Below are 27,497 nucleotides of genomic sequence, written 5' to 3'. Positions count from 1 at the left end.
GACGAAATTTAAGTTAACACCTTCAGCGCCGGTGTTTCACCCCCCAACACCTTCTTTTCAGACCCCCAGAAAGTATAAGAGATGGCTGCATAAGGTCTTTTGCAGTAACTTCTCCAAGAGAAGGTCTTCTTGAATCAATAGAGTCATGTGAGCTACACTCCTTTACTATATTTTATTTTTTCGTTGAAAAATGACCAAAAATTAAAGGTCTTTCGCGCCAGGACTAAGGATTAAGAGACAAAGGCAAAGTTGAGATAAATCAACACCAGTCTATTTCATTCGATTGAACAAAAGCAGGAGAAATATACATGTAGGCCTACATGTGTATGCAAGAAACTACTAACAGTGAAGCGCCAGACGACAGGAGTACGGGTGCACACCTTTATTGGCCAAAAAATGCTGCAGACGACTTACCTGAGACAATGTAAAGAACACGCAAGTTCTTTTACCCGAAAGGTTCATTTAAATCGGGAAAAATGCGTCTGCCTCACTTCCGCTTGCGCCTGCGCAGTTACTTACAAATCTCGGCACTGGGGCGAGTTTGACAGGGCAGCGGATCGAACCTATATAATGGGCTAGCAACCTCGTACCCAGGATCAAAAATCTTTACATTGCACATGGACAGCGACACTCGAAACAGTCACAACCACACTATTGGCATTATGGCATTGACCACCAGCCCTGATGGGGTTAATATCGCCATAAAAGTTAAATACTCTCCCCAACGATGAAAATTCCCCCCCAAAAATATTCCCACGGTCTGAGCCAAACGGGCTGCAAGGGTCAATAAACAACCTTGCACCCAGGGTCAAGTGAAAATTGCACTGTGTAATAATATACATGTATGTATCAAGAAATTTTTAACTTTTTCCTAGGAACAAGGTTTCCATTAACCCTCTCATCCCGTTTGGCTCTGACCGTGGGAATATTTTTTTTTCGCAAACTTTCTGCCTCAAGAAATGGCCGTACACTGTACCTTTTTTCTCTCAAAATTAACCCTCTCTGTGTGGAATCGTTGCCTATCAATGGTACTTTAAAAGTACGTTCCTTTTTCACATCTTTTGAGCACAGAAGCAAATGGAGGAAGGATGTCCTGGTTCTAAGGAGGAGGATGCTGCGTCACTCAATACAGCATTTCTTGACAGACAGTATAGTAGAGACCACCAGCCCAGATGGGGTTAATATCGCCATCAAAGTTAAATACTCTCCCAAACGATGAAAATTCCAAAAAAAAAATATTCCCACGGTCTGAGCCAAACGGGCTGCAATGGTTAATAAACAACCTTGTACCCAGGATCAAAAAGTGAAAAATGCACTTGTAATGTATCAAGAAATTTTTAACTTTTTCCTAGGAACAAGGTTTCCATTAACCCTCTCATCCCGTTTGGCTCTGACCGTGGGAATATTTTTTTTCCGCAAAATTTCTGCCTTATGAAATGGATGTACCTTTTTTCACTTAAAATTAAATAACCCCCTCTTGTCTATGCCAGTAATGTCCTCAACAGTATCTCACAGAAAGTATGCTACAGGGTGTTGTGACCTTGTCGTCATGTCCTGTTCTGTCTTACAAACTTGGTACACAGCGTCTCTACCCTCACTTATGCAGGGATGGGTGATGTGGAGGGGGGGGGGGGTCCAAAACATACCGTCGACTTTCACATAATAAACAAACAATCAAATTATCGACAACACATTTTATTAGAGCACAACTCTAGAGCTAAACATAGCTACGGTTTACAATGAACCCGGCAGGTGCTGGAAAAAATCAGGCATCGCCATGCAATGCCGCGCAGCACGGACGAACTACCAATTCGCCCAGACAAATGTGCGTCTAACAGTCGCCAAGAGGGGCAAAGACAGTTACCACCCTCAGCGGATATATCTCCATTAACAGGACACTTTCTCTATTCTGAACGGTGATTTTGGTCCAAAATTGATTCTATAAGATTCCACCTCTGTAATCCAGACACCTCCTTATCAAGGACAGCATCTGTCAGACTCAAGGGTGTCCTTACTAGAGAGGTTCTTCAGTAGTACTGAGAGGGAACCTTATTATTAAAGGCAAAGTCCACCCATCGGTAACAGATGGCGTCAAGCGGTAAGCACACAAATGCATGGAAATTCCATAATTGGCAAAGACCAATTTGCCTTTTGCACAGTAACTGCATAAAGGGCATGTGAACTACACAATGACCCTGACGAAGGTCAAGCTTCCATTGTTCTGATGACTTCAGTCAGCTTGCACAGTGGGCTTGTGAACTTCTCTCTTATCAGGGGACACAATGTAAACAAACCTATGAATAGACTTTGCCTTTAAAGACACAAAATGTGAGTGGCGCCCTCTGACATGGACTTTGAAATTTAGTGATATTTTTGCCCACTAGGTGGACTCTATGATTGGAATGTTGAAATAATGGATTCATTTCAGTTTCGTAACACACTATCCACAAGTTGAACTTGAATAACCTTGTCCCAGGGACAGTAATACTGCACGCCTGGGCACAAGGATTCAAGGTCAAATCAAATGCGGGGTCAAGGTTAAGGTATTATGAGGTCAAAGGTCGGAGTTCAAGGGCACTAATGGAGTATTAGGTCGGCGTAGAAGTTTGTTTGAACACCAAAAATATGTTCGCTTGGATATTTCAGGCATTTTAGCATAACACAAACATGCCATCTGTTTTGCTGTCAACCGGAAAATTTTCACAAGGATTATTTACTATTTTTCAACACAGGTATAGCAAGGAAATTGTCTGCCATGGCTGGTAGACAGAATCAGAACCTCACTGTCGCTATCTCCAGAGTGGAGCTGAAATGTAGACGAAACTGTGATGTCTTGCTGACAGCAAAATGGCATCTCAAATTGAATGGTGTATGGTCAATAATACCGACAGTGAGATACCAGTTACGAATCAAAAACCAAAAAAATTTAAATCACTTTTAACCCTTTACATATTTTCTATACCAACCAAAGCAGTCACGGTCAAAAACCAAAACCGCTGCAGCGAAAACGAGGCACAGTGTAAAGTACATAGAAAACAATACATCATTGAAACCAAGGTGTTTCAGAATTGTCATCAAGCTGTACCCCCAGTTTCAGGAATGAACTCTTCCAAAGCATTAACTGGAAGAGTCCATGCGAGTAAATGAGGGTGAAAAGGTTAAGAAATTTCCCAGTTGACAGCAGGATAATTAGTACACAGAATTAACTACTTATGTATGTTCTTGTTGTTGACTATTGATTAATTAATTAATTAATTAGGCTAATTAGGACAACATCAACTTGTTAATTTTCGTAATATCGAAAGAATATTTGCACAACAATAAATTAGGAGATCAATTAGAAGCCAATAAAGGTGGCAGCACTGCATGTATGATACGCAGAGCCATCTAGTGTTCTAATGAGAAACTAATCAATAAAGTCTAATGCATGCATAATAGGTCATGTGACCTGTTCACAAACGGTGGTGACCTTGGCTTTATATTTTTGACCTTCAAACTGAGGTCAACGAAACTATGTTGTTCATAAAGGTGTCTCAAAAGTAACGGTGGGACCATTCCCTTCTTCGTCGCCATGGCAACATCACATCTGTCAATTATGTCTGTAAATCTAACCTAATTAGACTTTCATGTCAATCATGATTATCAGTTTTGCTTGGTGGGTATTTTCTATACGATTCTGACAACATCAACGCACAACACCCAATACACTAGGCTGTTCTATTCTCAGTCACACCCCCTCAAAAATTGTCAAGATATGTTGATGCAAATCACCTAAAGGCAGAAGTCACAAAACCACGAACTTCAGAACCTTTTTTGTAGCTTGTTTACATTTATAAGCAATGATACCTCTATGTGTCAAAGAAAACTTGTGCAAAAGACATTTCCAACAGCAGAGGGGGTGTTACCGACAATTGAACAGCCCCTGACCAACAACAGCTGTTTAAAATGTGGAAGATCTTGTCCAATGATAATACTTAGGGGCCACGGGCGTGTGGTCTAAACTTACAAATATGCTTAGACCACATGCCCGTGGAATTTATACTATACAAGCATGTGTGCATTTACACGTCGAAATAGTCCTATCACTTATTTATTCAAAAGATCTGAAAAGACTTCAAAAGATTCGAAAACTCTTTTCAGGATTATTTAATACCATTCATGAATATAATCGGATTGAAATTCCGAAATCTACACAACACCGATGCGGACATTTCACTAGCGGCGCGCCAGGTGCCGAAAAATACAACTAATACGCTACGACATTTGTTTTTTATCAAATCTCATTAGTCTTGACGAGATGTGCGTAAAATTACTCAATTGCGATTGGTCAGCACAGGAAAATTAATTAACATAATTGGTGCGTTCAAGTGATGCGACAAAAGTTAACCCGTTCTCGTCCATTTTCTTTTCGACAGAGATGAGAATCAGAATTTCGTGGTCGATAGTTTGGACTGTTTTACAGCAACAGAAATTCTAAGAAATTCTATACCTAATTAAAGGACTACACCATTCATAATTCATCATTGGCCAGGTAAAAAAAACCCCAGTTAAACACAATGCCATAGTGCAGTTATCATGCATGCAAATTTGCTGAAACTTGGTATGGATAGTATTTGTGTATCTGTCTAAACACAACAATGTTGAAATTGATATTCAATATGTATTTATGCGCCATTGGAAATTTTCAAATTCAATTACAAGTTTTCAAATTTTTAAATAACGGCGTAGCCCTTTAAGGGTTTTAGATTTCAGATGGAAACTTTGATTGAACAGAACAGACTTTGTGAAAAAGATTGGAGGCAAACTTAAAGGCCCAGTACCCCCGTGAAATTAAATATTTACCACTTCAATTAGAATTTCTTGATCAGTGATTGAAGCGAAAAAATGCACAAAAAATATTTTCTTTACAACTGTACAAAAGGCATGTGAATGTCAACTTTATACTTTCGAGTGGGTAAGTATGTTCAATACCAAGTGTTAATAGGTGTACTGAGCCTTTAAATGAAGCTGCACAAACTGTAGTAACACTGAGTGATACTATCAAATCTGCTTGGATCTTAAAAAGAAAGCTGAGAGAATTTAGCGTAGAAATTTCGAGGAATTCTTTCTTCAAACATTCTTTCACCTTGACTATGTCTTAAAAATCTCCGACAAAAATAAATTAATCAGCATTTGTCAACTTCGGTGATAATCCAACAAAACCTGCCTAACTGCGCAACATCTGCCTAACTATGCAGCAAAATCTACCTAACCTAAACTCTACCTAACTGTGTGACCAAAAACAGGGCATTGTGACCAAAATGGGCAGTTAGGCATTATAACTGCCTAACTGTGCACACTACGAAGTGCCCTCCAGCTTCAGTGATCCGCCTAACTGTGTGACCAAAATATGTTTTACTAAAAACGACCCACTGCTACACTGGTAGTCTATATCTACCACCAAAATACAACCTGTGTGCTAATATACACAGCCTAAAAATAAATCGGTGGGCGAATTTATTTTGCATACAGCGAAAAACAAAACAATGACAGAAATTTGAAGTTGGTACGCAACAATTTTCAGGACTGCGACAGTTGAATTAGACAGACGCCCACGACAATTTTCAGCTTTTTTCTTTCATGAAACGTGGATGATCCCCCCCCCCCCGAACCAGGCTTTGAAAAAGAAAACAACCGTCTCAACCAACCACGACAAAATGGTGGCCGCACAAAAACAACTGAAATCTTCCCACAGGTTCTCGTCTTTACAAATTCAACCACGTCTTCTAAGAATTGGCGGAACTACTTTCTGCAGTGCATGAATACATTGAACAGTGAACCGTCACATGGCAACCCAGAAAATCTAGGCCAAGTCAATATGGTCATTGATAATTAATCGCCTTCCTACCAAAGAAAAGGTTTTAAATTCATTATTTTATAATTACTGTATATGAATTAAAAGAGTTGAAAAAAACCAACAATTATTACATAGTAGCCATAGCAACTATGGTAGCCATGGCAACTATAGTAACCATAGTAACACAAGACGTGGACGACAAAACAATGATTATGTTTACATTTGTTTATTTATAGACCCGGGATGAAAGTGACATGGCCGGCAGCGAGACAACCACTGGAGCACAGAGATAGACAAACGTTAAACTGGCATGACGAATTTGTTCATTTTTCTTCCGTTTAACTATCAGAAAAATTAATTTTTTGTTGAATATTTCCAAAATTTTCTTATTCAACATAGATCCAAGCTTCTGTAACATATTTGTCTTTTGTATAATTCAATTAAAACTTTATTCTTAATTTCAAATGACCAGTCGAAAGTCATGTAAAGTGTTTCCAGTGGTTGCCTAGCAACCTGTTCATCAAATCTGCATCTCAGGTCTTCCTAAGTAGGCGCTTGCCAGGCTTTTAACGAAATCAACACCAAGTTTTTACAATTTACATTTCTTAATTTGGCATTGCCAAATGTACGAATCACGTGGAGATTATCGGACACTCAGACGGACATACAGACAAGTAAATATAAGTTTTCATGTTGCGTTTGAAAAGAGCAGTGATAAGTGCGGATTCAAATTCTAAAATTTGTAAATGACGAAAGATTATGAGTTTACAACACAAAAGCCGAGGACATGTAACATTTATATTTAACACAAAGTTGAGATCCTGAATAAAGTATGCCCACGCTGGTTCAGATAAAGTGTTCTGAGGTGACCCCTTGTTTACTTGTACTAGGTGATCCAAAAAAGACTTCCAACTTTTGATTTTGAATAACTCACATACATGAGATGCAAATGTCTATTACGCCATAACTCTGCACGCGATGAGATCAAAGTGTATTGACCCAAGCTGCTTCTGCAGAAATTCATTCAATTGAGGTTGAAATTTTGGGAGTTACTCAAAATCATAAGTTGAAAATCTTTTTTGAGTCACCTGGTATAAAAATAATTTTGTGGCCAATTTTTTTTTAAAGTTCCAAAGTTTGACTGACTTGGACTGTCGGACTGCCCCCTATATTACTTCACAAATTTCGCCGAACTATAAGGCAACTCTACTCTCGCCATAGCAACGGAATACTGTTTCCATGGCAACAGATACAAATTTCACAAAAAATTGAACAGACGTTACAAACAAAGACACAAAAGTGTGAAAGAAAATGAATTAAATGCTACTGAACAAAATATAGCGCTAAGATAATAGTAAAAACGAAAAAAAAAGACTTGTACAAATATTGAACATTACATCAGTGTAATAAGGAGCAATAAAATGCATTCAAAAAGAAATTAAATGCTGGTCATCTTGAACTGAACTTATCTACACAAGTAAACACAAATACAAAATCATATCTAATATACACATTCTGTACAAATCAGTAAATGCTAAAATCATCGGAGCGAACACCCCTTCAAATGTACAAAGTGGACTGTTCCCGTATCGTGGCTGCATTAGGTAGAATGGTCCATTTCAAAATATTAGGGTGGCAAGGTTCGAGGGCTGGGACACTCAAAGCAAGGTTTGGGTTCCTGTAAATATTTATGGAATGGACAACAGTGCCCCCTAGCGGTGAGCTCGGACAATACTTTCGCTTGAAAACAACGTGACACAGGTTTGATAATACTAACGTTAATCAACTATCACAAATGTCATTATTTTGAACTTTCTGCACGACGACACAGAGAGACAATTATAGACTTCCAAAATCTAAATTATTTTCTCGAAAGATTATCCTTTTCAACTTCGACTCCCAATTCATAACAACCACTTTACATGGCAACCATTTGTTTACCTTAGCAACCATTTGTTTATCTTCGCAACCATTTGTTTACCTTAGCAACCATTTGTTTACCTTAGCAACCATTTGTTTACCTTAGAAACCAATCAAATTTACCCAACTTGATTTCAAACAACCGTCAATACTAAATAGGCAAAATAAATCAATGGTGCTATTCTAAGTGGAAAGTTTTAGTCGTTTGCAGCCGACCCACCATAATCACCAATTTGAACCCAAAACTCGGGATTATAGAATTCAAGAAGCCCAAAATAATCTCAGACAAACCGTTTAAAATCAACGCTGCATTATAATGTGAAACAATATCTCAATACTGAGACGCTCTGGCAAGAAAGGGGTTAATACTAAATGCAATATTGTTGCCTTTGTAAGCAATACTTTTATGTTGTTCGAATACCGATGCTAGTCCTTTAATTAAAGGGGTAGGCCGTTGATAGTCACTGGTGATGCAGGAAAATAGAATAGTGCAGTTATTTTGGATACGATTTAGCTGAAATTTGGTATTTATAGTATTTGTGTATCTTTCAACACAATGGCAGTGTCGAAATTTATATTCTGTACTTATTGACAGAATTTGAAATGTTCAAATTCGAACTCAAATTTCAAATATTTAACGAACGGCGTGCCTTTAACAAGGAAAATGACAGGCAAGTGGAATTCTTTGTGCTGACAATAATTGCAATTTCCTGCACAAAATTTGGAAGATAAAACAAACAATTTAACCATCCTATTCTGTTGTCCAAGTTTTGAAATTGAATACTTTGAACGCGTTGATCACAATGTTATCATATATTGAGAACCGAAAAGTTTGTGGCAGTATTTTCGACCAAAAAAATCTTAAAGCTTCGTAATTTAAATGCAGTCGTTACCATGGTAACATGAACACATCAGAAATGCATAACAGAGAACACAACTGGGTAAAACGAATTTGCTAATTAACTCATTATTAATTAATTAATTATCAAAATAATTTAACTAAATTCTCATACATTGAACGGTGGGCTCATGGAGTAAATGTGATTTAAAGCAAAAATGAAAATTAAATGCTGTATTCTGGTTAAATCTCAATTTGAACTGCGGGCCAAAAATTGGCGCCCTGTGGTGGGTTTTTTACAATCGAACAAATGACGAATATTCTTTCCTGGTTTGCATGGCGTAATAATCAATAAATTACGGTGGGTTTTCCAACTCTAATGAACACATCATCCAATCCAAAATTTGTCAATCAAAGTAAAACACAAAATACACCCATCACCCCTCTAATTGGACCCAAAGTACTCGTGTCATATTAAAGTGGTTGAGTCTATGGCGAGAATAGGGGTGATAGGTAACTTGGACATCCAAAAGCACATTTAACAAACATGTCATTTTACAATTTATATACAACTAAGGCTATATTACGATCGGTGGAGGAAAATATACACTATCACCCCTCTTATAGGCCCCATCACACTCATATCATATGGAAATGGTCCAGTTCATTGTTTAAATAGGGGTGACAGGTTGATGCGAACACAAAATTTACAAACACTCAGCACATAACAAAAACTCAACTAATCAAATACTGTTCCATTCGGGGAGTGGTTCATAAAATAAACACCAGGGGGTGCATATAAAAATCACCAGGATTTACTTGCGTCAAAACTACAAACTAACGTTATCTAAATATCGCGTAATTTGCGGAAAATTCTACAGGTCGGAAACTGAATTGTCAATCCAACATATAAATTAATCAAAGTTAATTATACCTGTCAATCAAATACATGTCAATCAATCAATTATAAATACTAATTAGTCATTGGAATGTTGATTCTTGTCGAAGTTTATTTCATCCAACCCTTGAAGGCTTTATAAGGAGGGAGCAAAGCGAAAATTTCACGAAAAATTCCAAAAATTTCCCAAGATTTTTTCAAAACAATGGCAGCATTGGAATCCTTGTCAAAAGTTACCACAAATTGACCACCAATGATCCGAGGTTAAATATAATATGAATTTTTCTTGAAATTTTTTAATTTTTTTCTTCTAAAATTCGAATTTTTGTCGCTTGCTCACTCCCCAAGTTGGTCGCCTCAAACACCATCATCTGTCAAAGTCACAAACGGTACAGATGACCTTGATAAGGTCGGATGAAATAACACTTCACGATATATCGCTGGGTCCCAGGTTACACTTGCTGTTACTACAGTTGCGAATTCCACGCGAGTAAATTCGTACAAATTTCTTGCAATGCTTCTGAAATCTCAAACAAAAATCTCATTGTCACAGTATAGGGTTAATATAGACAATATAGTATATCATGAATTAAATGCAGAATTCTGAAACGCGGGCCTAGTATGATTAAATGATAGTTATAAGCGTTATATTAATACAGCTTGAAAAAAATTTCTTCTCTAATTTTGTTGAAACTGAGACCAAGTTGTCAAATCGATGACAAAATTTAATTTGTACGTTATATCCCTTGAGCATAACTAATTTCACTTTTCAAATCTATGTCGATTTCAACACAATCTACGTAACCATAAGTGACGTTGAGTATGCCACCTATCATCAGTTATGAGTACTAAATACAATCGTAAATGCATTGAATATCATCAAGTTTGAAAAAAAACTAATTTTACATCAAACAAAAGCGTGTTTAAGTCCTCTATAACTTAAACTATAACAATAGGTTTGAGTATAAATTCGTCTTGGCAGTACGCTGATACAGCTAAATTACTACATATGTAGTTAATCTAATTAAATCAACTAGCTAAGCTAATTAACCGGTCATGCTAATTACCTCGTTATCTCAAATTAAATACCATTACATGTAATTAAATGCCATTGTCATTTTCTTGAATAAGTTATGATTAAATGCTTAAAAATTTTTACGCTGCCCGCTAGAAAAGTTGAGATCAGAAGCAGAGAGTGGTCCAAATTTCATCAAATTTTACAGAGGGGATTCTTGCCTAAAAAGATACCAAGTGAAAAAGGGTTAAAGAGATTTTGCATTTTGCAACACAAGGCTCTTCAGGCACCTTGGTCCGTATAAAGGCTGTTGATGCATATTCCAATAAGGGAGTTTCCGAATGCAGCCCAACTGTCCACATGTTCATCAGGCCGAATCTAACTAACTGATCTGCGTCGAACTTATAAACAAGAAATGAGAAGCAAAAATTTCTAGCGCAGTCAATATGTAAAAGTAGGCTAATGTGCTCAGGTGAAAAAATCCCCTTCAATTCTTCAACGCTACATGATTAGAAGGAAAAAGGTCATGATCTCTTTCAAAGATTTCAGTACTCTGAAGACGATATTTTTCAGTTATAGTAACCTCTCACAGATGGCAGCACCATTGGGCCTGCATGGGGTGAGGGTTTTTACACTGTTCGATGCACTCGGGGCCACAGATGGGATATTTTTAATGGCCTTGTCAAGGCCTTTGTACAAGCATTCACATAGATATACCAGGTACGCAAACCATGTGGGATTTGAGCAAAAAACACCGACAGGCATTGAACTCTGTCCAATAGCGTATGTAAGACAAGAATGTTTCTTTTCGAGAAATAAACAAACCATCTGCAAACATGATGAAACCGACAGGACCACTCTCAAACATAAACGAAACCTAAATGCACTAATATAAGTCGGTAAGACACCGAAGGACGTACCATTAAATAAAGTGTATGTCATGTCCGCCGAGAAATATTCAGAAGCATTGCAAAACCCTGGTAACGAAGACTCCAGCGTGGCGCAACTGGTGGGAATATCCTGTACTAAACTGCGCCGATTTTCGAAAGATTCATCAACGTCATGGAAGAGATGCTGTTCTGATTTGCGGCGGCCAACATGGCGTTGTCGGCGTTCAACTGATTTAATTGGTTCTCCGCCTGCATGTGACTCTCCACCACCTGTTTTTGTAGCGCGGCGTCCGGTATCGTCGTCTGGTCGGTGATTGACGCCATGTCGATGACGAGGTTTCCCGCGTCTGGGTCCAGGTCTGGGATTTGCATCTGGTTGCCGCTCGAGTCGAGCGGGGTCGGTGCGACACCTGAAGTGAGGTTGGATATGAGATTGAGTACGGGAAAGAGAATACAGCAGAACCTCTCTATTAGGGACTGACATGTGTTGTCTGTAACAGAGGTGTCCTGATTAGGGAGGTTTAAGTACAGGAAAGAGAAAGCAGTAGCAACTCTTATCTTAGAGACACCCTTGGGACTGACAAGTATTGTCCGTAATAGAGGTGTCCTGATTAGAGAGGTTTAAGTACAGGAAAGAGAAAGCAGTAACACCTCTATCTTAGAGTCACCCGTGGGACTGACAAGTATTGTCCTTGATAGAGAGGTGTCCTGATTAGAGATGCCAGATTGAATGAAAACAACCGATTTGGGACCAAAACTAGTGTGTCTAATAGGAGTCGCGTCCGTGATGAAGCCAGCAGTCCTACGGAGTGCCTTATTGTTATTTTACACAAGATAACTGCATGAACCTTCAAACATAAGCAACAGCTGCTCCTCACAGTACAGCGCCGGAATCTCTCCACACAATCAAAATGGCCACCAAAATCACAAAAGTTCCTACTCACCATTTTGCACAGCGATCTCCGCGTGCACCTTCAAATGTAGCAGCAAATTATTCTTCTGTACAAAACGTTTATCACAATAAACGCACCGAAACGGTCGCTCATGCGTGTGTATCCTCAGATGAAGATGCAGATTGTACTTCTGCGCAAACTTTTTCTGGCAGTGTTCGCATTTGTACGGCTTTTCTCCGGTGTGGGTACGTGTGTGCCGGTTCAGGGATCCGGGATCGGCGAACCGCATCTCGCAGTAAGCGCAACCGTACGGTTTCTCGCCGGTGTGCGTACGAATGTGGAGCTTCAGGTTGTATTTTTGGGCGAAGGATTTCCCGCAGAATTGGCAGTTGTACGGCTTCTCGATGGAGTGAGTTTTGAGGTGCATCTCGAGAGATCGCAGTTGGATGAACTTCATGCCGCATTGCGAACACCTGGAAAAAAGATGTGAGAAAAACTTGAAAATTTTATGAAAACCATTCTTCCATACATCAAATTTGAGACAGGACTGACTAGGATTCAACCAGGGACCTCGGCGAAAACAGGCACTGATGCTTCCACTTTTATTGTAGGTAGGAGGAAACCAGAGACCCCAGAGGAAGCCGACTCTTTCCAAGGGAGTCACCATCACTATCACATGAGTGTCTTGGGACCGTCTGGGAATCAAACCCACGACCTCCGAGGTGACAGGCGCGGATGTGTCCACCACGCAACTCCGACATCCCAATCTCTAGAATATTAACCCCATCTCACCTGTAAGCGCGTAAGTCATCCGTGTGCGTCCTCATGTGCAGTTGCAGGTGACAGTTACGCTTGAACCTCTTGCCGCATTCTCCGCACGAAAACGGCTTCTCGACGTCCGACTCGAATCCAAAATGGCGGGGCGTCACAGTCGCTTGTGCGGAGTCGGCCTTTGCGATCATACTGGAGAGTAGCGGTGCGCGGAGACTCGGAGATGACGCTTTCGTATCTGGAGACATCCCGTCAACCTGGTCGAAGCTTCCTTTCTTCGGCGTTTTCTCAGTCGGCGATGATGGCTCTTCCGTTTTGATTCGCTTCGCTGGCAATAGGAGGTGGTTGCTCAGCAGGGATTTCTGCGACGTTGGCGACAGCTCTCCCTGCGTCTGATTGGTCGATTGATTCGCCTTGAACGACGGCACTTTGATATCGATATAATGTCCGTTTTGCTGTTGTACTTTGACGGCCGATGACTTCAAAGGATCGGAAGGTGCTACGACTTGCAAGCCCGTACTGGTTTGCAAAACGGGTGGCGGGGACGTCAAAAGCAACGACTGGGTCGACGTTTGTTGCGGCTTTGACGTCTGCTGCTCCTGCGGCTTAAGGATTTCCGATATGGTTTTCTGCGAGTTAGACCCCGACTTCTGGTCCTTTGTTGCAGTCAGAGACTGTGCTGTCATCGTCGAATTCGGGCTCTGTAGATTCAACAAGACACCTTGATTCTGTACGAAATTCAAATTCTGAAAGTTCTGTTTCGATTGGTCCATTGGGTTACCGAAAAGGACAGGCTTGTTCAGTAGCATCTGGGGGTACAGGTTGGCGAGGTTGAAAACAGGTGTCGACTGCGCGAAAAGTGCTGCATTCATCATGTCCGGGGTCATGGGTAATGGCATGCTAGCGGTCGCCAGGCCAAGAAGTTGTTGCATCGCTCGCACATTGTCGTTTAATACGGAGTGCGTTTTGTAGACGTGATCGAGTAATACTGATACAGTGGGGAAGGTCAGGGGGCAGAGGCAGCATGTGTATTGGACCCCTGGAAGGAGAAGGAGATTGGAAATAAGTAACAAGAGAGAACATGAAGAGTAGGGAGCTTTAGCAACATTCCGACTCTGACTACGAAGCAGTCGGCTATGGACATCTTCTTCTTAGCGTTCAATTTACTATTTACAGCTGTACTACTGAAGTAGGCCTATGCTTCTTATAAACCTGGCTGTCGTCTCTTGTTCCTCCCTTCATCCCCAGAGCTTAGTCTCCATTGATTTGTATGGCTATAGACACCAGTCCCAGAGGTGAAAAGTGCATTATATAAACATGGACTATTAATGATCAAAACTTGAATGCTCTGCCTCAAATATAAAGGCCTGTGAAACTGTAAAGGCCATAACATGTCGTCGTGATTTCCCCACATCCTCCAACACCCACAGTTGGCAAACCAGTCATCTCCACGGCAAGTTGCGAAACCGAAACCGAAAACTTACCATCTTTTGGAAGATTCTCATCGTTCTCCTTGTTCGCTTCCGTTCCTTTCTTGGTCGTTTCAGGCGTAATGTCGACGTCACTAAGTTTTGACTTGGAAAGTTTCTTGGTGGAGTTTTCACCGTTTAAGAGCAGTTCTGAAAACAGATTGGGTAGTTGGTTAGTCCAGGAATCAACACTGTGCTAGGAAGCAGGCCCTGGTAGCTTGTAGGCACTTCGATTATTGATACCGTAATCTTATCGAAGTGTTTTTATTCTGAAATAGCCTCAAGGTCAGGAGTATGCTACGAGTTCTTGGGACCACATCTCAGAGTTAACGTCTTGGGAAGTCATGAGATGCAGCTTGAAGCGTGCTTCTTGATCTTCAAACTCTAAGGCTGCGTCTCTGAAAACCTAAACTACTCTAACCTCTACTCTATGGCACCGAGCTGCTTGGTCTTCAAACTCTAAGGCTGCGTGTCTGAAAACCTAAACTACTCCAACCTCTACTCTACGGCACCGAGCTGCTTGATCTTCAAACTCTAAGGCTGCGTGTCTGAAAACCTAAACTACTCTAACCTCTACTCTATGGCACCGAGCTGCTTGATCTTCAAACTCTAAGGCTGCATGTCTGAAAACCTAAACTACTCTAACCTCTACTCTCTGGAACAGAGCTGCTTGATCTTCAAACTCAAGGTTGCGTGTCTGAAAACCTAAACTACCCCAACCTCTACTCTATGGCACCGAGCGCTCAAAGGATGTTCGACACCAATCCTGAAACAGAATTACAACAACAGCGCCACCTACCAATAATTTCCAGCTTGAGATGCGACTCCGTGTGTCGGCGGAGAACCGCCATCTCCGTAAACGTGTAGGCGCAGAACTGACACTGGTACAACTGGTCCGAGCCGTGGATCTGCAAATGCTGTCCCAACGTCGACTTATCCGCAAACCAGAGGTCGCACTTCTCGCATCTGATTGGTCCTTCGTTGATGTGGTCTTTGAGATGATTGGTCAGCGTCTGGGCGTCGCCATACTGGCGCCCGCAGTGGACGCAATCGTGTTTCAAATTGTGCGTTTTCTGATGCTCGAGGAATGCAGCGTCGTCCGGGAATTGCGCATGGCACGTATCACAAGTGATGGATTCTTTGAGGTGAGTGCGTTTGTGCTGTTGGAGATTCTCCGCCGAGAAAAACACCATCCCGCATAAATTACACGGCAATGGCGTCAAACTGCGATGTCGTTTCATGTGCGTTTCTAACTGGCTGTGCATTTTGAACTTGGCGTTGCATTTATCGCACGGATACGACTGCGTCATAAGGATACGCCGGCTGTGCGTTTGGAATGAGTCGTTACTGTCCTTGTCGTTCGTCGCCACGTTATTCATGACGGCGACGCCGTTCATGACGGCGACGCCGTTAACCACGGTCTGCGACTCTGGGAACTGATTGAAGCTTTCTTGATTTGAGATCAACGGGCCGTCCACGCAGTCTAGAGCCTGGCCTGTCAGTGCCGATATCGCTGCATCATCGGGATTCAGCAATGTCCCTTCCGCCTGCTGCTCCAGAAGCTTGGCTGTCGCCGACGCCTTATACCACGTTGTCACCTGCGCGATGGCGTTATTGAGTATGACGGGTTCGACATCATTGTGGGCCCGGTACAGGTGGGACAAGACGTAATTAACAGATGTGTAGGCGAAGTTACAGAAGGGACATTTGTGTTCGGCTTTCTTGAGACCTGGAACGCAATGAAGAAGAATTTAACAGACCATCCACAATAGGTTGTTTCATTCGAAACAACATGTGTTTCATTTGTAACGAGTAGGACCATTCGTTTCAAAATTGGCAATTAGATTTGATCGATGAAGAAGTTATGATGATACTTTTGTGCTCGGCAAGATAAAACTCATGACAACCCGTGCACAGAAGTGGACAATGCAGAACAGTGCTTACTTTATCTGAACGGGCAAATGATATTCAAAAGTGTCACCATCTATAGGATTTGGATCAAACTAATGCTTCCTGAGGGCATAAGAGAGGCTGTGGCCAAGTGCTGTTGATTCGAAGTAATGGTAGGACATGATGTACTCTGTAAGTCATCAGCACGTGATGGGGACAGGTAAAGGGATCAAACATGAGTGCAGTAGGACAACACAAAGAAGAATCAAATGAAATCATACCTTCAGCGCTGTTCTTACCTTTCGTAGGTAATCCACGGACACGAACTTGTGAGGCCTCTTGCGTCAAGTTATCCTGCATCAAGAGTGCCACAGAGACGTCCTCCGTGCTCCGCGACAAATCCGTCTGCTCCTGTGAAAGGTCAACGTCGTTCAAGGCCGAGTCATCCTCGACAGAGTCGACTGATTCCATGGCGTTTATGATATGCATCTCGTCTGCTTCGTCCATGGCCTCGTCAAGGTCAAGGTCACCGTAGCTGTCCGTGTCGCTGGCGCTGTCGTCGTAAGCAGTGGGGGTGTATGTGCGTTTTTTGGGCGTGGATTTTCGTCGACGGGATGCCGGCCGGGATTCGCAGCAACTGTCATGGCTATCTTCAATGACTGATATGTTTTCTGGTAGGACTGAAAGAAGAAAGCAGACTCGTAACGTTCCATTGGCTGCAATTTGTTGCTACTTACGTTTGTTTTGACATTGTTTGCGCCTAGCAATACACTTCTAGACTCATCACAGGGTTTTCTCAAAGAAGGGTGGTACCCTTGATTTTTAACAAGTAAAGCCAGTGTGCAACACAAGGTAGGCTGGCCAGAAATTCAAAGTAGGGTGGCCCTATAGAAACCCTTTATAAAATTCTAGAGCAAGGTAGGGTGACTCTTCCAAGGTAGGGTGGCTCTTCCAAGGTAGGGTGGTAAGCTACCAAGGTCGAGTGGCTCTTCCAAGGTAGGGTGGTAAGCTACCAAGGTCGAGTGGCTCTTCCAAGGTAGGGTGGTAAGCTACCAAGGTCGAGTGGCTCTTCCAAGGTAGGGTGGTAAGCTACCAAGGTCGAATGGCTCTTCCAAGGTAGGGTGGTAAGCTACCAAGGTCGAATGGCTCTTCCAAGGTAGGGTGGTAAGCTACCAAGGTCGAATGGCTCTTCCAAGGTAGGGTGGTAAGCTACCAAGGCCGAGTGGCTCTTCCAAGGTAGGGTGGTAAGCTACCAAGGTCGAATGGCTCTTCCAAGGTAGGGTGGTAAGCTACCAAGGTCGAATGGCTCTTCCAAGGTAGGGTGGTAAGCTACCAAGGTTGAGTGGCTCTTCCAAGGTAGGGTGGTAAGCTACCAAGGTCGAATGGCTCTTCCAAGGTAGGGTGGTAAGCTACCAAGGTCGAGTGGCTCTTCCAAGGTAGGGTGGTAAGCTACCAAGGTCGAGTGGCTCTTCCAAGGTAGGGTGGTAAGCTACCAAGGTCGAGTGGCTCTTCCAAGGTAGGGTGGTAAGCTACCAAGGTTGAGTGGCTCTTCCAAGGTAGGGTGGTAAGCTACCAAGGTCGAATGGCTCTTCCAAGGTAGGGTGGACACCCTGAGTGACTGACAAATGGCCTTGTGGAGAACACTGGACTTTCACCTTTATTGTTTGTGATGTTTCAACATTACTGTGAAGTCGGTCAGGAGCCCTACCAAAGGTTGACCTGGAGATGGCAACCTACACCAGCTGGTGACACCACCAAGAAAGTTGAGACAATTTCTGACCGAATAGAGATAAAGTAAGAATGAAAGCACCAAAATGTTTGAAAATAAAAGTAACGGATCAATTCCTTCACCAGACAAAGGAAACTGCTCACAACCATTTTAAAACTAGCAGAATCAAAGACAGAGGACACTACCCAAGGAACACATCAAACATATGATAAACAGATGAAATAAAACCCCAATTACCATCAAGCTCCAAAGAGTCACCGTTCACCAAAAGAGGGCGTGGTACCCCACCACCGCTAACAACCTCCTCAACCTCGTCACTCGCGAGTCCGGTTACCGTATCCTGCTCCATTTTAGCAACACCCAACATGACGCAGTCTTCCTTGGAGTCCTCATCGTCAGATACGCTCATGCGTACGTCGACAAGATTCTCCGTACCGCTTTCGGACGAGGTTCGTACCTCCTCGGGACCCACATCAAGCGGCTCAGTACTTTCGTCTTTTTTCTCACAATCGCTATCCGTACCAATACTGTTCTCAAGCGGCGACTCCACACCGCTATCATGCGCCGTATCGCTCAAGACATCGCCATTTTTACTGACGTCGCCGTTCACCAGGAACGACCGAGGCACAGCCTCGCTTTCATCCTCATCGTCGCAATGCGCGACGGTTTCTAAAATATCGTCCAAGGAACTCCTCTCGCGGTTTACTAAATCAAAGTCTTGGGAGAATTCGGCGATTTTTTCGCCAGATCTACACGTCGGTTGCGCGAGTCTTTTCGCGACTACAGTTGCGGTTTCATCTACGTTGTTGTTATCGACGGTGTCCATTTCGTTTTCTGTATCGCCCGACTCTTCACGGACCAAACTCATTTTGTCGTTTGCGGTGGCCCCGGTGGTAGCATGTATTATTGCAGTTACAGCCTGAAGAGAGAACATTTTAAAACAGGTTATTTTTTTATCAATTTCGAAAAGAAGGCAAAATATCGGCAAGGCTAAGAAGTCATTGAGCCTTATCTGTTTCTTGATTCTGAAAGCGAAATTGGGAGGAAGCATTTCATCTTCTTCGATGTCTTGGTGTCATGCGTACGTCTTAGGGTCCAGATTTTTAGCCACAAGGGTTGAACCCTGCCGACTACAGCAGACTTTCCCGAGCATCTACTGCCCAAGTTTTATATCAGAGTTTCCCTTCTAGACTGGTTGCTTCCCAAGGAGACCAGCATGAAACTCGGCCCAGTGTTAACTTAAAGATATCTCCTGTGATGTTGTAAAAAGTTTTGTTAAATCGCAATTTTAAAAAAGTCTTACACAAGTCCTGTGAGAGTGAGTTTTTGTGTTTCAGCTCAGAGTTAGCAGAGCGCTGCATCCTGCCTTCTTCAGCCATCGCCCTATTCCGCCCTGCCTTTCAGATTTCTAACTAAACCACTAAGACTTTCTTTAATCAAGTTCTCATCACAAGTGTATTTCAACTTAATGTCACAATCTGTGTATAAGTGGGTTTTAAAGACATGTATTCATTTCGCATAATCTTTTTTCCATTAGCGTGATCCACGCTAAGATATGAATGTCTTATTCAAGCTATAAAAGGCGTAATATGACTTTTTCTCTGATTCTCCATTTTGATTTATACAAAATGTGCCAAAAAACAATCACACCAAAAGTCTATGACGCTGACTTCCATTCTTCTCCAAGAATGAGCATCTAATTTTAGAAATTGATACAATAGGTCCGAACAAGATAAGGCGTGCGATTAGGCTTATAACGCGTAAAAACGACAGAGATTAAAACCTATATTATTAAAACTTATCATATCGCACAAAGGGTTAAAATACGTCACACACTTTTCTCAGCCTCATTGCGTAAATGCCTAAAAACGGCAACCGTTTCACTTTAGCCCGAAGATTATGATACAATTCTTTACAATTTCAACAGCGTCCAACAGAGCCTTGGTAACCATGGCAACACCACACTGCTTTGTTATAACATTGAGTTTTCTCATAGACCTGGCCAGTGCTTAGAATGGCTATTATTGTCCAGTTGTACAACTACTGTCTGCTTCATAAGTAACTTTCCCACATCTTTTTTGGCCCTGAGGTTACATAAACGTTTAAAAGCAGGCTTTGGGATTCACTTAAGCACTTATAAATAACAACAACTATCGTCCAGTTGAACACGCATGAGTACTGTCCGCTTCATAAGTAAGTTCCTACATTATTTTTGGACCCCGACGTTACATAAACATTTGATAGCATGCTTGGGGATTCACTTAAGCACTTACAATGGCTATAATGTAATCATCCACTTCAGTTGTGCATGTACAGTCTGCATTTACTGCAGTGGGCATTTACTTCCTACGCAGACTGTAGCCTTATTTGTCGAGTTATGAGTCCAGCATTATATTCATCCATCGGCCAACGATACACTTCTTTTATGCCAACTTATCAGTCTTTGTGTTTTGTTCATTGTACAGAGACTGACGTTGAATAGGAAGATTTTTATACAAAATCAGAATATTTCGAAATAACATCCCGAACAATCTTATTGTGGGGAGAATGTTATCGAATGAATTTCCAGGATGTCCGTTTTAACGCGTACTGCATCAAACTGAATCAGAGGCTTTATTGGCCGCCGACGTGAAACAACAAGAGGCCCAAACACCTTACACTCAGCTGCGTAGGACCGTTTTTGTTTTGACAGCATACAGTGGTACCTCCCTCTCTAATAAGGTCAGCCTCTCTACTAAGGACACTACTTTTGGTCCCAAATTGGTTTCCATTCAGTTTTACCTCCCTAAAAAGAACATCTCTCTATCAATGACAGCACTTGTCAGTCTCGAGGGTGTTTGATAGAAAGGTTCTAAGTACATTAGAACCTCTCTATCAAGGAAACCCTCGAGATTGACAAGTGCTGTCCTTAATAGAGAGGTGTCCTGATTAGAGAGGTCAATTTAAATGGAAACAACCAATTTTGGACCAAAACAAGTGTCCTTACTAGAGAGGTGTCCACTAAGGGAGGTTCCACTGTACTACTTTCTCAGAAACGTGCTGAACTTGATGTTGCTCAAAACTTAGTCACTCTTGTTGTTTTCCACAGCTTGCAGATCGCACGTTTTGCTAGGCCTACCTGATGTGTCTTAGTAGGTACAGTATGGACCTACACACAAGCTTCCTTAAAGTTTATAACAGCAGACGACATCAAATAAACATAGGCTAAAGGAACAGGGCATGAGGAAAATTGGGATACTCTGATTTCATTGATATCAGACCAAATTCTGAATAGGCCATTGGGACTGTGCAAGGGGGAAATTGAGATACTCTGATTTCATCGATATAAGACCAAATTCTGAATAGGCCATTAGGACCGTGCATGAGGAAAATTGAGATACTCTGATTTCATTGATATCAGATCAAATTCTGAATAGGCCATTGGGACTGAGCATGAGGAAAATTGAGATACTCTGATTTCACAAATATAAGACAAATCAAGTCGTGCCCCAAAAATCAGCAGATGGCTGTTTGATACCATTTCAGATGTTGAGTTTGGAGAGACAATGGCTTGGTGACATCAATTTGTTCAATGGTTATGACGTTATGATACGGGCTTGACCTTTGATTCAATTTGGCAGTAATCAATCAACTGGTCTCAGAGCGGTGAAACCAGAGTATTTTTACCTGGTCAAATACACATACATGTAGGCCTACTTCAACTGGTTTAACATCAACAACCTAAACTGGTTCCAATCAATATCTCAATGGCTTCCATGGCTAATGGTGCAGTTGATAAACACCGATAGCTTAGCATTGACGATCGCGTAAGGCTAGCTAGGCGTTCACATCACCTATTGAAGGCCTGCAGATTGACACTGAATCAAACCTAATGAGTTCCCCATATCATTATTTGAAACTGCACCTTCCATATAGCATGCTAATAGCATGGCCCATACAGCACCTTAGCAATAGCGCTAGGCTATGCATCCACATCACCTATTGAAGGCCTGCAGATTGACACTAAATCCAACCTTACGAGTTCCCCATATCATAATTTGAATTGCACCTTCCATATAGCATGCTAATAGCATGGTCCATACAGCACCTTAGCAATAGCGCTAGGCTATGCATCCACATCACCTATTGAAGGCCTGCAGATTGACACTAAATCCAACCTTACGAGTTTCCCATATCAATATTTGAAACTGTGCCTTCCATATAGCATGCTAATAGCATGGTCCATACAGCGACTTAGCAAGCGCTAGGCTATGCATCCACATCAGCTATTGAAGGCCTACAGCTTGACACTGAATTCAACCCACCATCCAGTTTTCCAAATCAATATTTGAAATGCACCTTCCATATAGCATGCTAATAGCATGGTCCATATAAGAGCTTAGCGATAGCTAGGCTAGGCATCCATGTACTGTAGGCCTACAGACAAGTCATTGATTTTAGAAGCTGCATGGAAGTCACTAATCGCTGTGAAATCAATAATCATGCTAGCCTTGCTATTAACGTACTGAAGGCTAGTCATTCTAAAACTTATTTCAATGTTGTCTACGGTGAGTCATGAGACTGAATTATCAAAATATAATGATATTTGGTCATTTGTCGAGGTGCTTTTTTGAATCAATCTCTCTTTTCGCCGAAATTCCCTTTCCCGAGAAGTCCTTTTCAACACTGACATAACTGGACCACTCTATTAAGGACTTGGGACTGAATTGAGAGGTGTCCTGATTGCAGAGGTCCAATTGAATGGAGATGACAAATTTGTGACCAAATCCAGTGTCCTTAATAGAGAAGGTGTCTCTAGTAGAGAGTCTTTAGTAGAGAGATGTCCACTCTATAGAACCTCTCTAATCAGGACACCCTCGGGACTGACAAGTGCTGTCCTTAATAGAGAGGTTGTCCTTAATAGAGAGGTGTCCTGATTAGAGAGGTCAAATTGAATGGAAACAACCAATTTGGGACCAAAACGAGTGTCCTTAATAGAGAGGTTGTCCTTAATAGAGAGGTTGTCCTTAATAGAGAGGTTGTCCTTGATAGAGAGGTGTCCACTAAGGGAGGTTCCACTGTATGTCATGTCATTAGCACAGCAGTTTGGATTCCAAGGCCTATTCAGCCTCTTCTAACGAGCATCAAACTGCGCCTATGAACGTTAACGACCAATCATGAAAATTTCATGGGCTTGTCCGCTAAATATAGCGAAGGCTATTTGTATCATGGCCGCCCAGGTAATGCTAGGCACAGCAGGATAAAGCCTGTATGAAAATGGTCTAGGCTTTTCATAGGTAGCCTGATAAAAAACTTATGGGATTCGTTGATTAGCTTCGGAGCCAGGACATTTTCCACAACTGCGCTATAAAGCGCTGTGTAGGCCTACTACAGAAGATAGCGTGCTAACCATACCTGGAATGAATGAAGGATACCGAGGTGTAGCATTTTGTGAAATTTACAACAGGATAACTTTGAAATAAAATAATACAAGAATGATGCAGCCTCTGTCATTTTAAAACATGATATGCTGATCAATGACCCCAATTCTTTTTCCCAAATTGGTCCTTTCCATTCAATGTCCTCAGTTATCTGGACACCTCTCTATTGGGGACAGCATATGTCAGTGCTAAGGGTGTCCTTGATAGAACGGTTCTGAACTTCACAGTCGAACCTCTCTATAAAGGACACCCTTGAAGCTGACATGTGCTGTCCATATTAGAGAGGTGTCCCGATTACAGAGGTCAAATAGTCCAGAAACAACCAAATTGGTACCAAAATCATCGTCCCTCATATAGAAGTTGTCTGGCTAGAGAGGTGTCTGCTAAGGGAATGATAGTTCTACTCAACTTAGTGTGTCTGGCTCATTCAGACATTAGGCCTCTCCAGCTAAAACATGGCAAATTACTTCGCCTAATTTACACCTATAGTAAAAGCTTGCTGGTGCAATTAAAGCAGAAAGGACTAACGAGATATATTTTTAACAATAACAACGTAATTATCACCAGTTATCACTAACCACAAAGCCTAAAGGGACAAAGAGCCCTAATCAGTGACTGTGAGAATATCATGTAACAAAAGTGAGGACAGCTGACGTAACACATAATTGATGATGATTGACATCAATTAGATCAACAATTAAGCCAAACAGAAACGTTGACACAACAATAGACCTCTGCTGCAATATCCCATGTTCAGCTTTTATCATCATTTAGAGAATTTCTAGTCGCATCCTTTTGAAAAGAAAACTGCTTTCTTTAAACATTTGTGTAATATGTAACAGTAGAAATATCAACAATAAGATTGAATCTTATTACACAAGTTTACATTTACCAAACAATTTTTTCAGGTCATTTTATGCTTTAGACAAAGGATGCATTTTTGAGGTTTTTGGAGCAGATAAAAGCCTTTTTTCCAGTGCTGGGTTCCAGACACTTGGATGAAGACTTTGTAAAGGCTCTTAACACAATGGTAGAAGGGAACAGTACTTGTTTAGAGGACTTCCATCTTTGGGTAACCGCTTTGAAAAAAGTCTCCTGCCATATTGTCATAATTGGCTTTTAGTCAGAGCAGCATCTTTCCAGCTACAATGACCATCAAGTCTCCTGCCATGTTGTCATAACTGGCCTTTAGTCAGAGCAGCATCTTTCCAGCTACAATGACCATCGCTTCAACAAACCAAGTTTTGCAAAAACTATTAAGTTGAAACACATCCCACTTAGGCCCTGTTTTGTCCTGTTTAAGGGATCCCTAGAGGCCCACGCAAAGAAACAGCAATTCTCCCTCAATGCCGAAACAGCAGGTTACTCAACTTTTAAAACTAAACCTAGATCATGAGAACATGACAGGTGATAAATTCCTTTTCGGACAGATCTGGCAAAAGGTGTTTTGCTGACCTCTTGCCAATAAATTGTGATCACAAATATGAAAAAAAGTTCTTTATATATACACGGTAGGACATCACAAAGGTGGAAGCCTTGATTGATGCTGCTAACAGTATGTACACATTACAAATGGGTTACAGTAGGTTATTCTTCTTAAACTGAAACAACTGTGTTTTTTACAATACCACTCCAACGGCCCATTAATTTACAACCTTATGCTGTAGGCCTACTCTTGGTCCATTGGGCCTTTAAAAAGCACTGCATGTCTTAACATGTTAGCCCAAGGAGGGGACATAAACAATAAGCCTGCAAATTGAATGGAACATTGACCTTTGTCTGAAGGTAGTATGTTTTCTCATGCAAGACTTACACATAACAATTAGTCTACAAAGGCATTTGCAAGGACTCTCAAACATCTGCCATTGACCCTTAATTTACAACTTCATACCCAACAGAATGGACAGATGGCCCCCCTGGGAGGGGGCACTGACTCACAAAGCCCAGCATGGAGCCTGCTCTAATATAAGGCCTACAGTTGGCACTATGCAACACAACAAAGCCATTGTCAAATAAATGCTAGCATGGCCCATCACCTCCAAACTTACAACTTGATACCTAAGTAGGTGAGACACACTAAGGGGGTCCCCATCAATGGGTGCTCAAGACACACCAGGGGGTCCCCACCAATTAGGTGAACAAGCTTTGTTTTCAATGATAGGTTGTTTCCTCCAATATATTAATTGTATTGATGCGAATTTATGGCTTGCTTCATCCCATTAAGGAGACATTCAAGGTGGTAATTTTATTCTTGTGGGACAGTAGGCCTAAACAAGCAACTTATTATGCATATATATTACCAACTACTATATATATATAAAGTTATTGTTATGTCTTCTTTGTTTTCCATAGGAAATAAACAAACAAATAAAACAGGCCAAAATTTTGAATTGACTTAAGGCCAAGTACATTCCAAAGTATGTTTCCCAGGAGGAGATAGTGGGTCACTGACTCCAATTGGAAAAAACCCCAGATCATTCCAAATTGATAAATAAAAACATTTGTAAATATTACTTTTTGGGATAAATTCTTTGAATTTGTATCATCATAAATAATTCAATAAAATATAAAACGTCTCTTCATATTTGACCCAATCATTAACCACTACTTAATATCAGTTTTGCACCTGGGCCAGCGCGTGCCCCATGAACCACTATCCTACTCATCGACTCAAGCCAGCTAGCGCGCTAACCAGTCACCCAGCTAACGTGCTATGACTAAGTCTTAGTTGACGCTTAGCCATCCCATGCCATGACACACACAGCCGCACAATGGCCCTACACTCCACACCCAGACAAACCGGAGAGAAAATTTATGTAATTTTACCATTGCCAGCCTATGTTAGCCTATGCTATGCATTAGGTTCTTAGCTTAGCAAATCAATAATTTCTGTGTATTCTGACAACAGACCTCACTGTACATTATACACGCCATGACATGACACAGCAGCCCAACATCATGATGCTGGGTCGTTCGGAGATGACAAAAGATTTTAAAAACCCGCTTCAATATGCGTCCACAAAGTCATAATCACCCGACAAATCTCCCCAAAGATGCTAAACATAATATCTGATAATATCTGATACATTTTGTTTCATTATTGCAAAGAAAACATGATATTTGCAATCTTTATGGATCGGTTTTCCGCCATATTCCATTGTTCCGTGTCACATTTTCCCTGCACCCTTTAGGCCTAAAGGTTCGAATACAAATGAGTTGAGAGACTGTCAGTTCATGAACAATGACTATGCGACACTTTAGAAAGATGCCCTATTTGGGCCAAAATCGTGCAAAATACACCAAAACTTTTACACGCAATCGAAAGTTACGAACATTTGCAACATATCCATGGTGAAATCTTTTAAAATATCGCAGGCGATCGTGTCTAAATCGGCACAAGTCTAGGGCCTATCCGTAGGCCTTTCGAGGCATGGCGGTCCGCCAAATTTCCAAGCTGTCAGCAGAAGCTCCTAAATCGGGATGCCTATAAAAACGATCGTGTACATATAAAATGTGCTTTGATCCTACCTTGCCCTAGATATTGTGTCGCTTCGGCCTTTTTGTCACGTTGCAGGCCCAATATCAGCAGGCTTCTTACTACTTTCCATTGTCAGGTCAATGCAAAGACATGCTGTATTTGTAAATGTTAAGCACATGTGTGCGCCTGCGCAGTGCGTGACAAGCACCTGCGAGGAACGGCGGGGTTGCGGGAATTGAGCGGCTTGGTGTAAAATGTCAGTGAATGCGGCATGGCGATGCGTGGTATTTGACAGAAGGTTTCATTATTACGTCAACGGTTTTATCTTTACTGTATTTATGACATTATCGAATTCTTGATATTTTTTTAAATAGATGTAAGAAATCTAATTCATAATCTGGTTATTAAATCCATTTCTGTGGCGTATGTTCGTTGCGCTTTATACGAGAT

The 27,497-nt window shown here is 41.5% G+C and overlaps 1 protein-coding gene across 2 annotated transcripts; it reads right to left on the bottom strand.

Moving 5' to 3' along the window:
- Positions 1-1,679: 1,679 nt before the first annotated feature.
- Positions 1,680-27,191, bottom strand: LOC135498628 (zinc finger protein 236-like). Of its 2 annotated transcripts, none has more exons than XM_064788996.1 (8): positions 27,098-27,191; positions 18,387-19,068; positions 16,702-17,100; positions 15,330-16,259; positions 14,546-14,680; positions 13,083-14,100; positions 12,342-12,763; positions 1,680-11,807 (listed from the first exon to the last, which is right to left on the bottom strand). In XM_064788996.1, the coding sequence occupies exons 2-8, from the start codon at positions 19,015-19,017 to the stop codon at positions 11,533-11,535; spliced, it is 3,810 nt and encodes a 1,269-aa protein (XP_064645066.1). In that variant the 5' UTR covers positions 19,018-19,068; positions 27,098-27,191; the 3' UTR covers positions 1,680-11,532. The 2 variants fall into 2 exon arrangements, with proteins under 2 accessions (XP_064645066.1, XP_064645068.1); XM_064788998.1 differs by having other exon boundaries at positions 16,720-17,100.
- Between the last annotated feature and the right edge of the window lie 306 nt (positions 27,192-27,497).

Source organism: Lineus longissimus, chromosome 14, assembly GCF_910592395.1.
Source record: "Lineus longissimus chromosome 14, tnLinLong1.2, whole genome shotgun sequence".
NCBI lineage: Eukaryota > Metazoa > Nemertea > Pilidiophora > Heteronemertea > Lineidae > Lineus > Lineus longissimus.
This window is presented reverse-complemented; position numbering and strand designations above follow the sequence as displayed.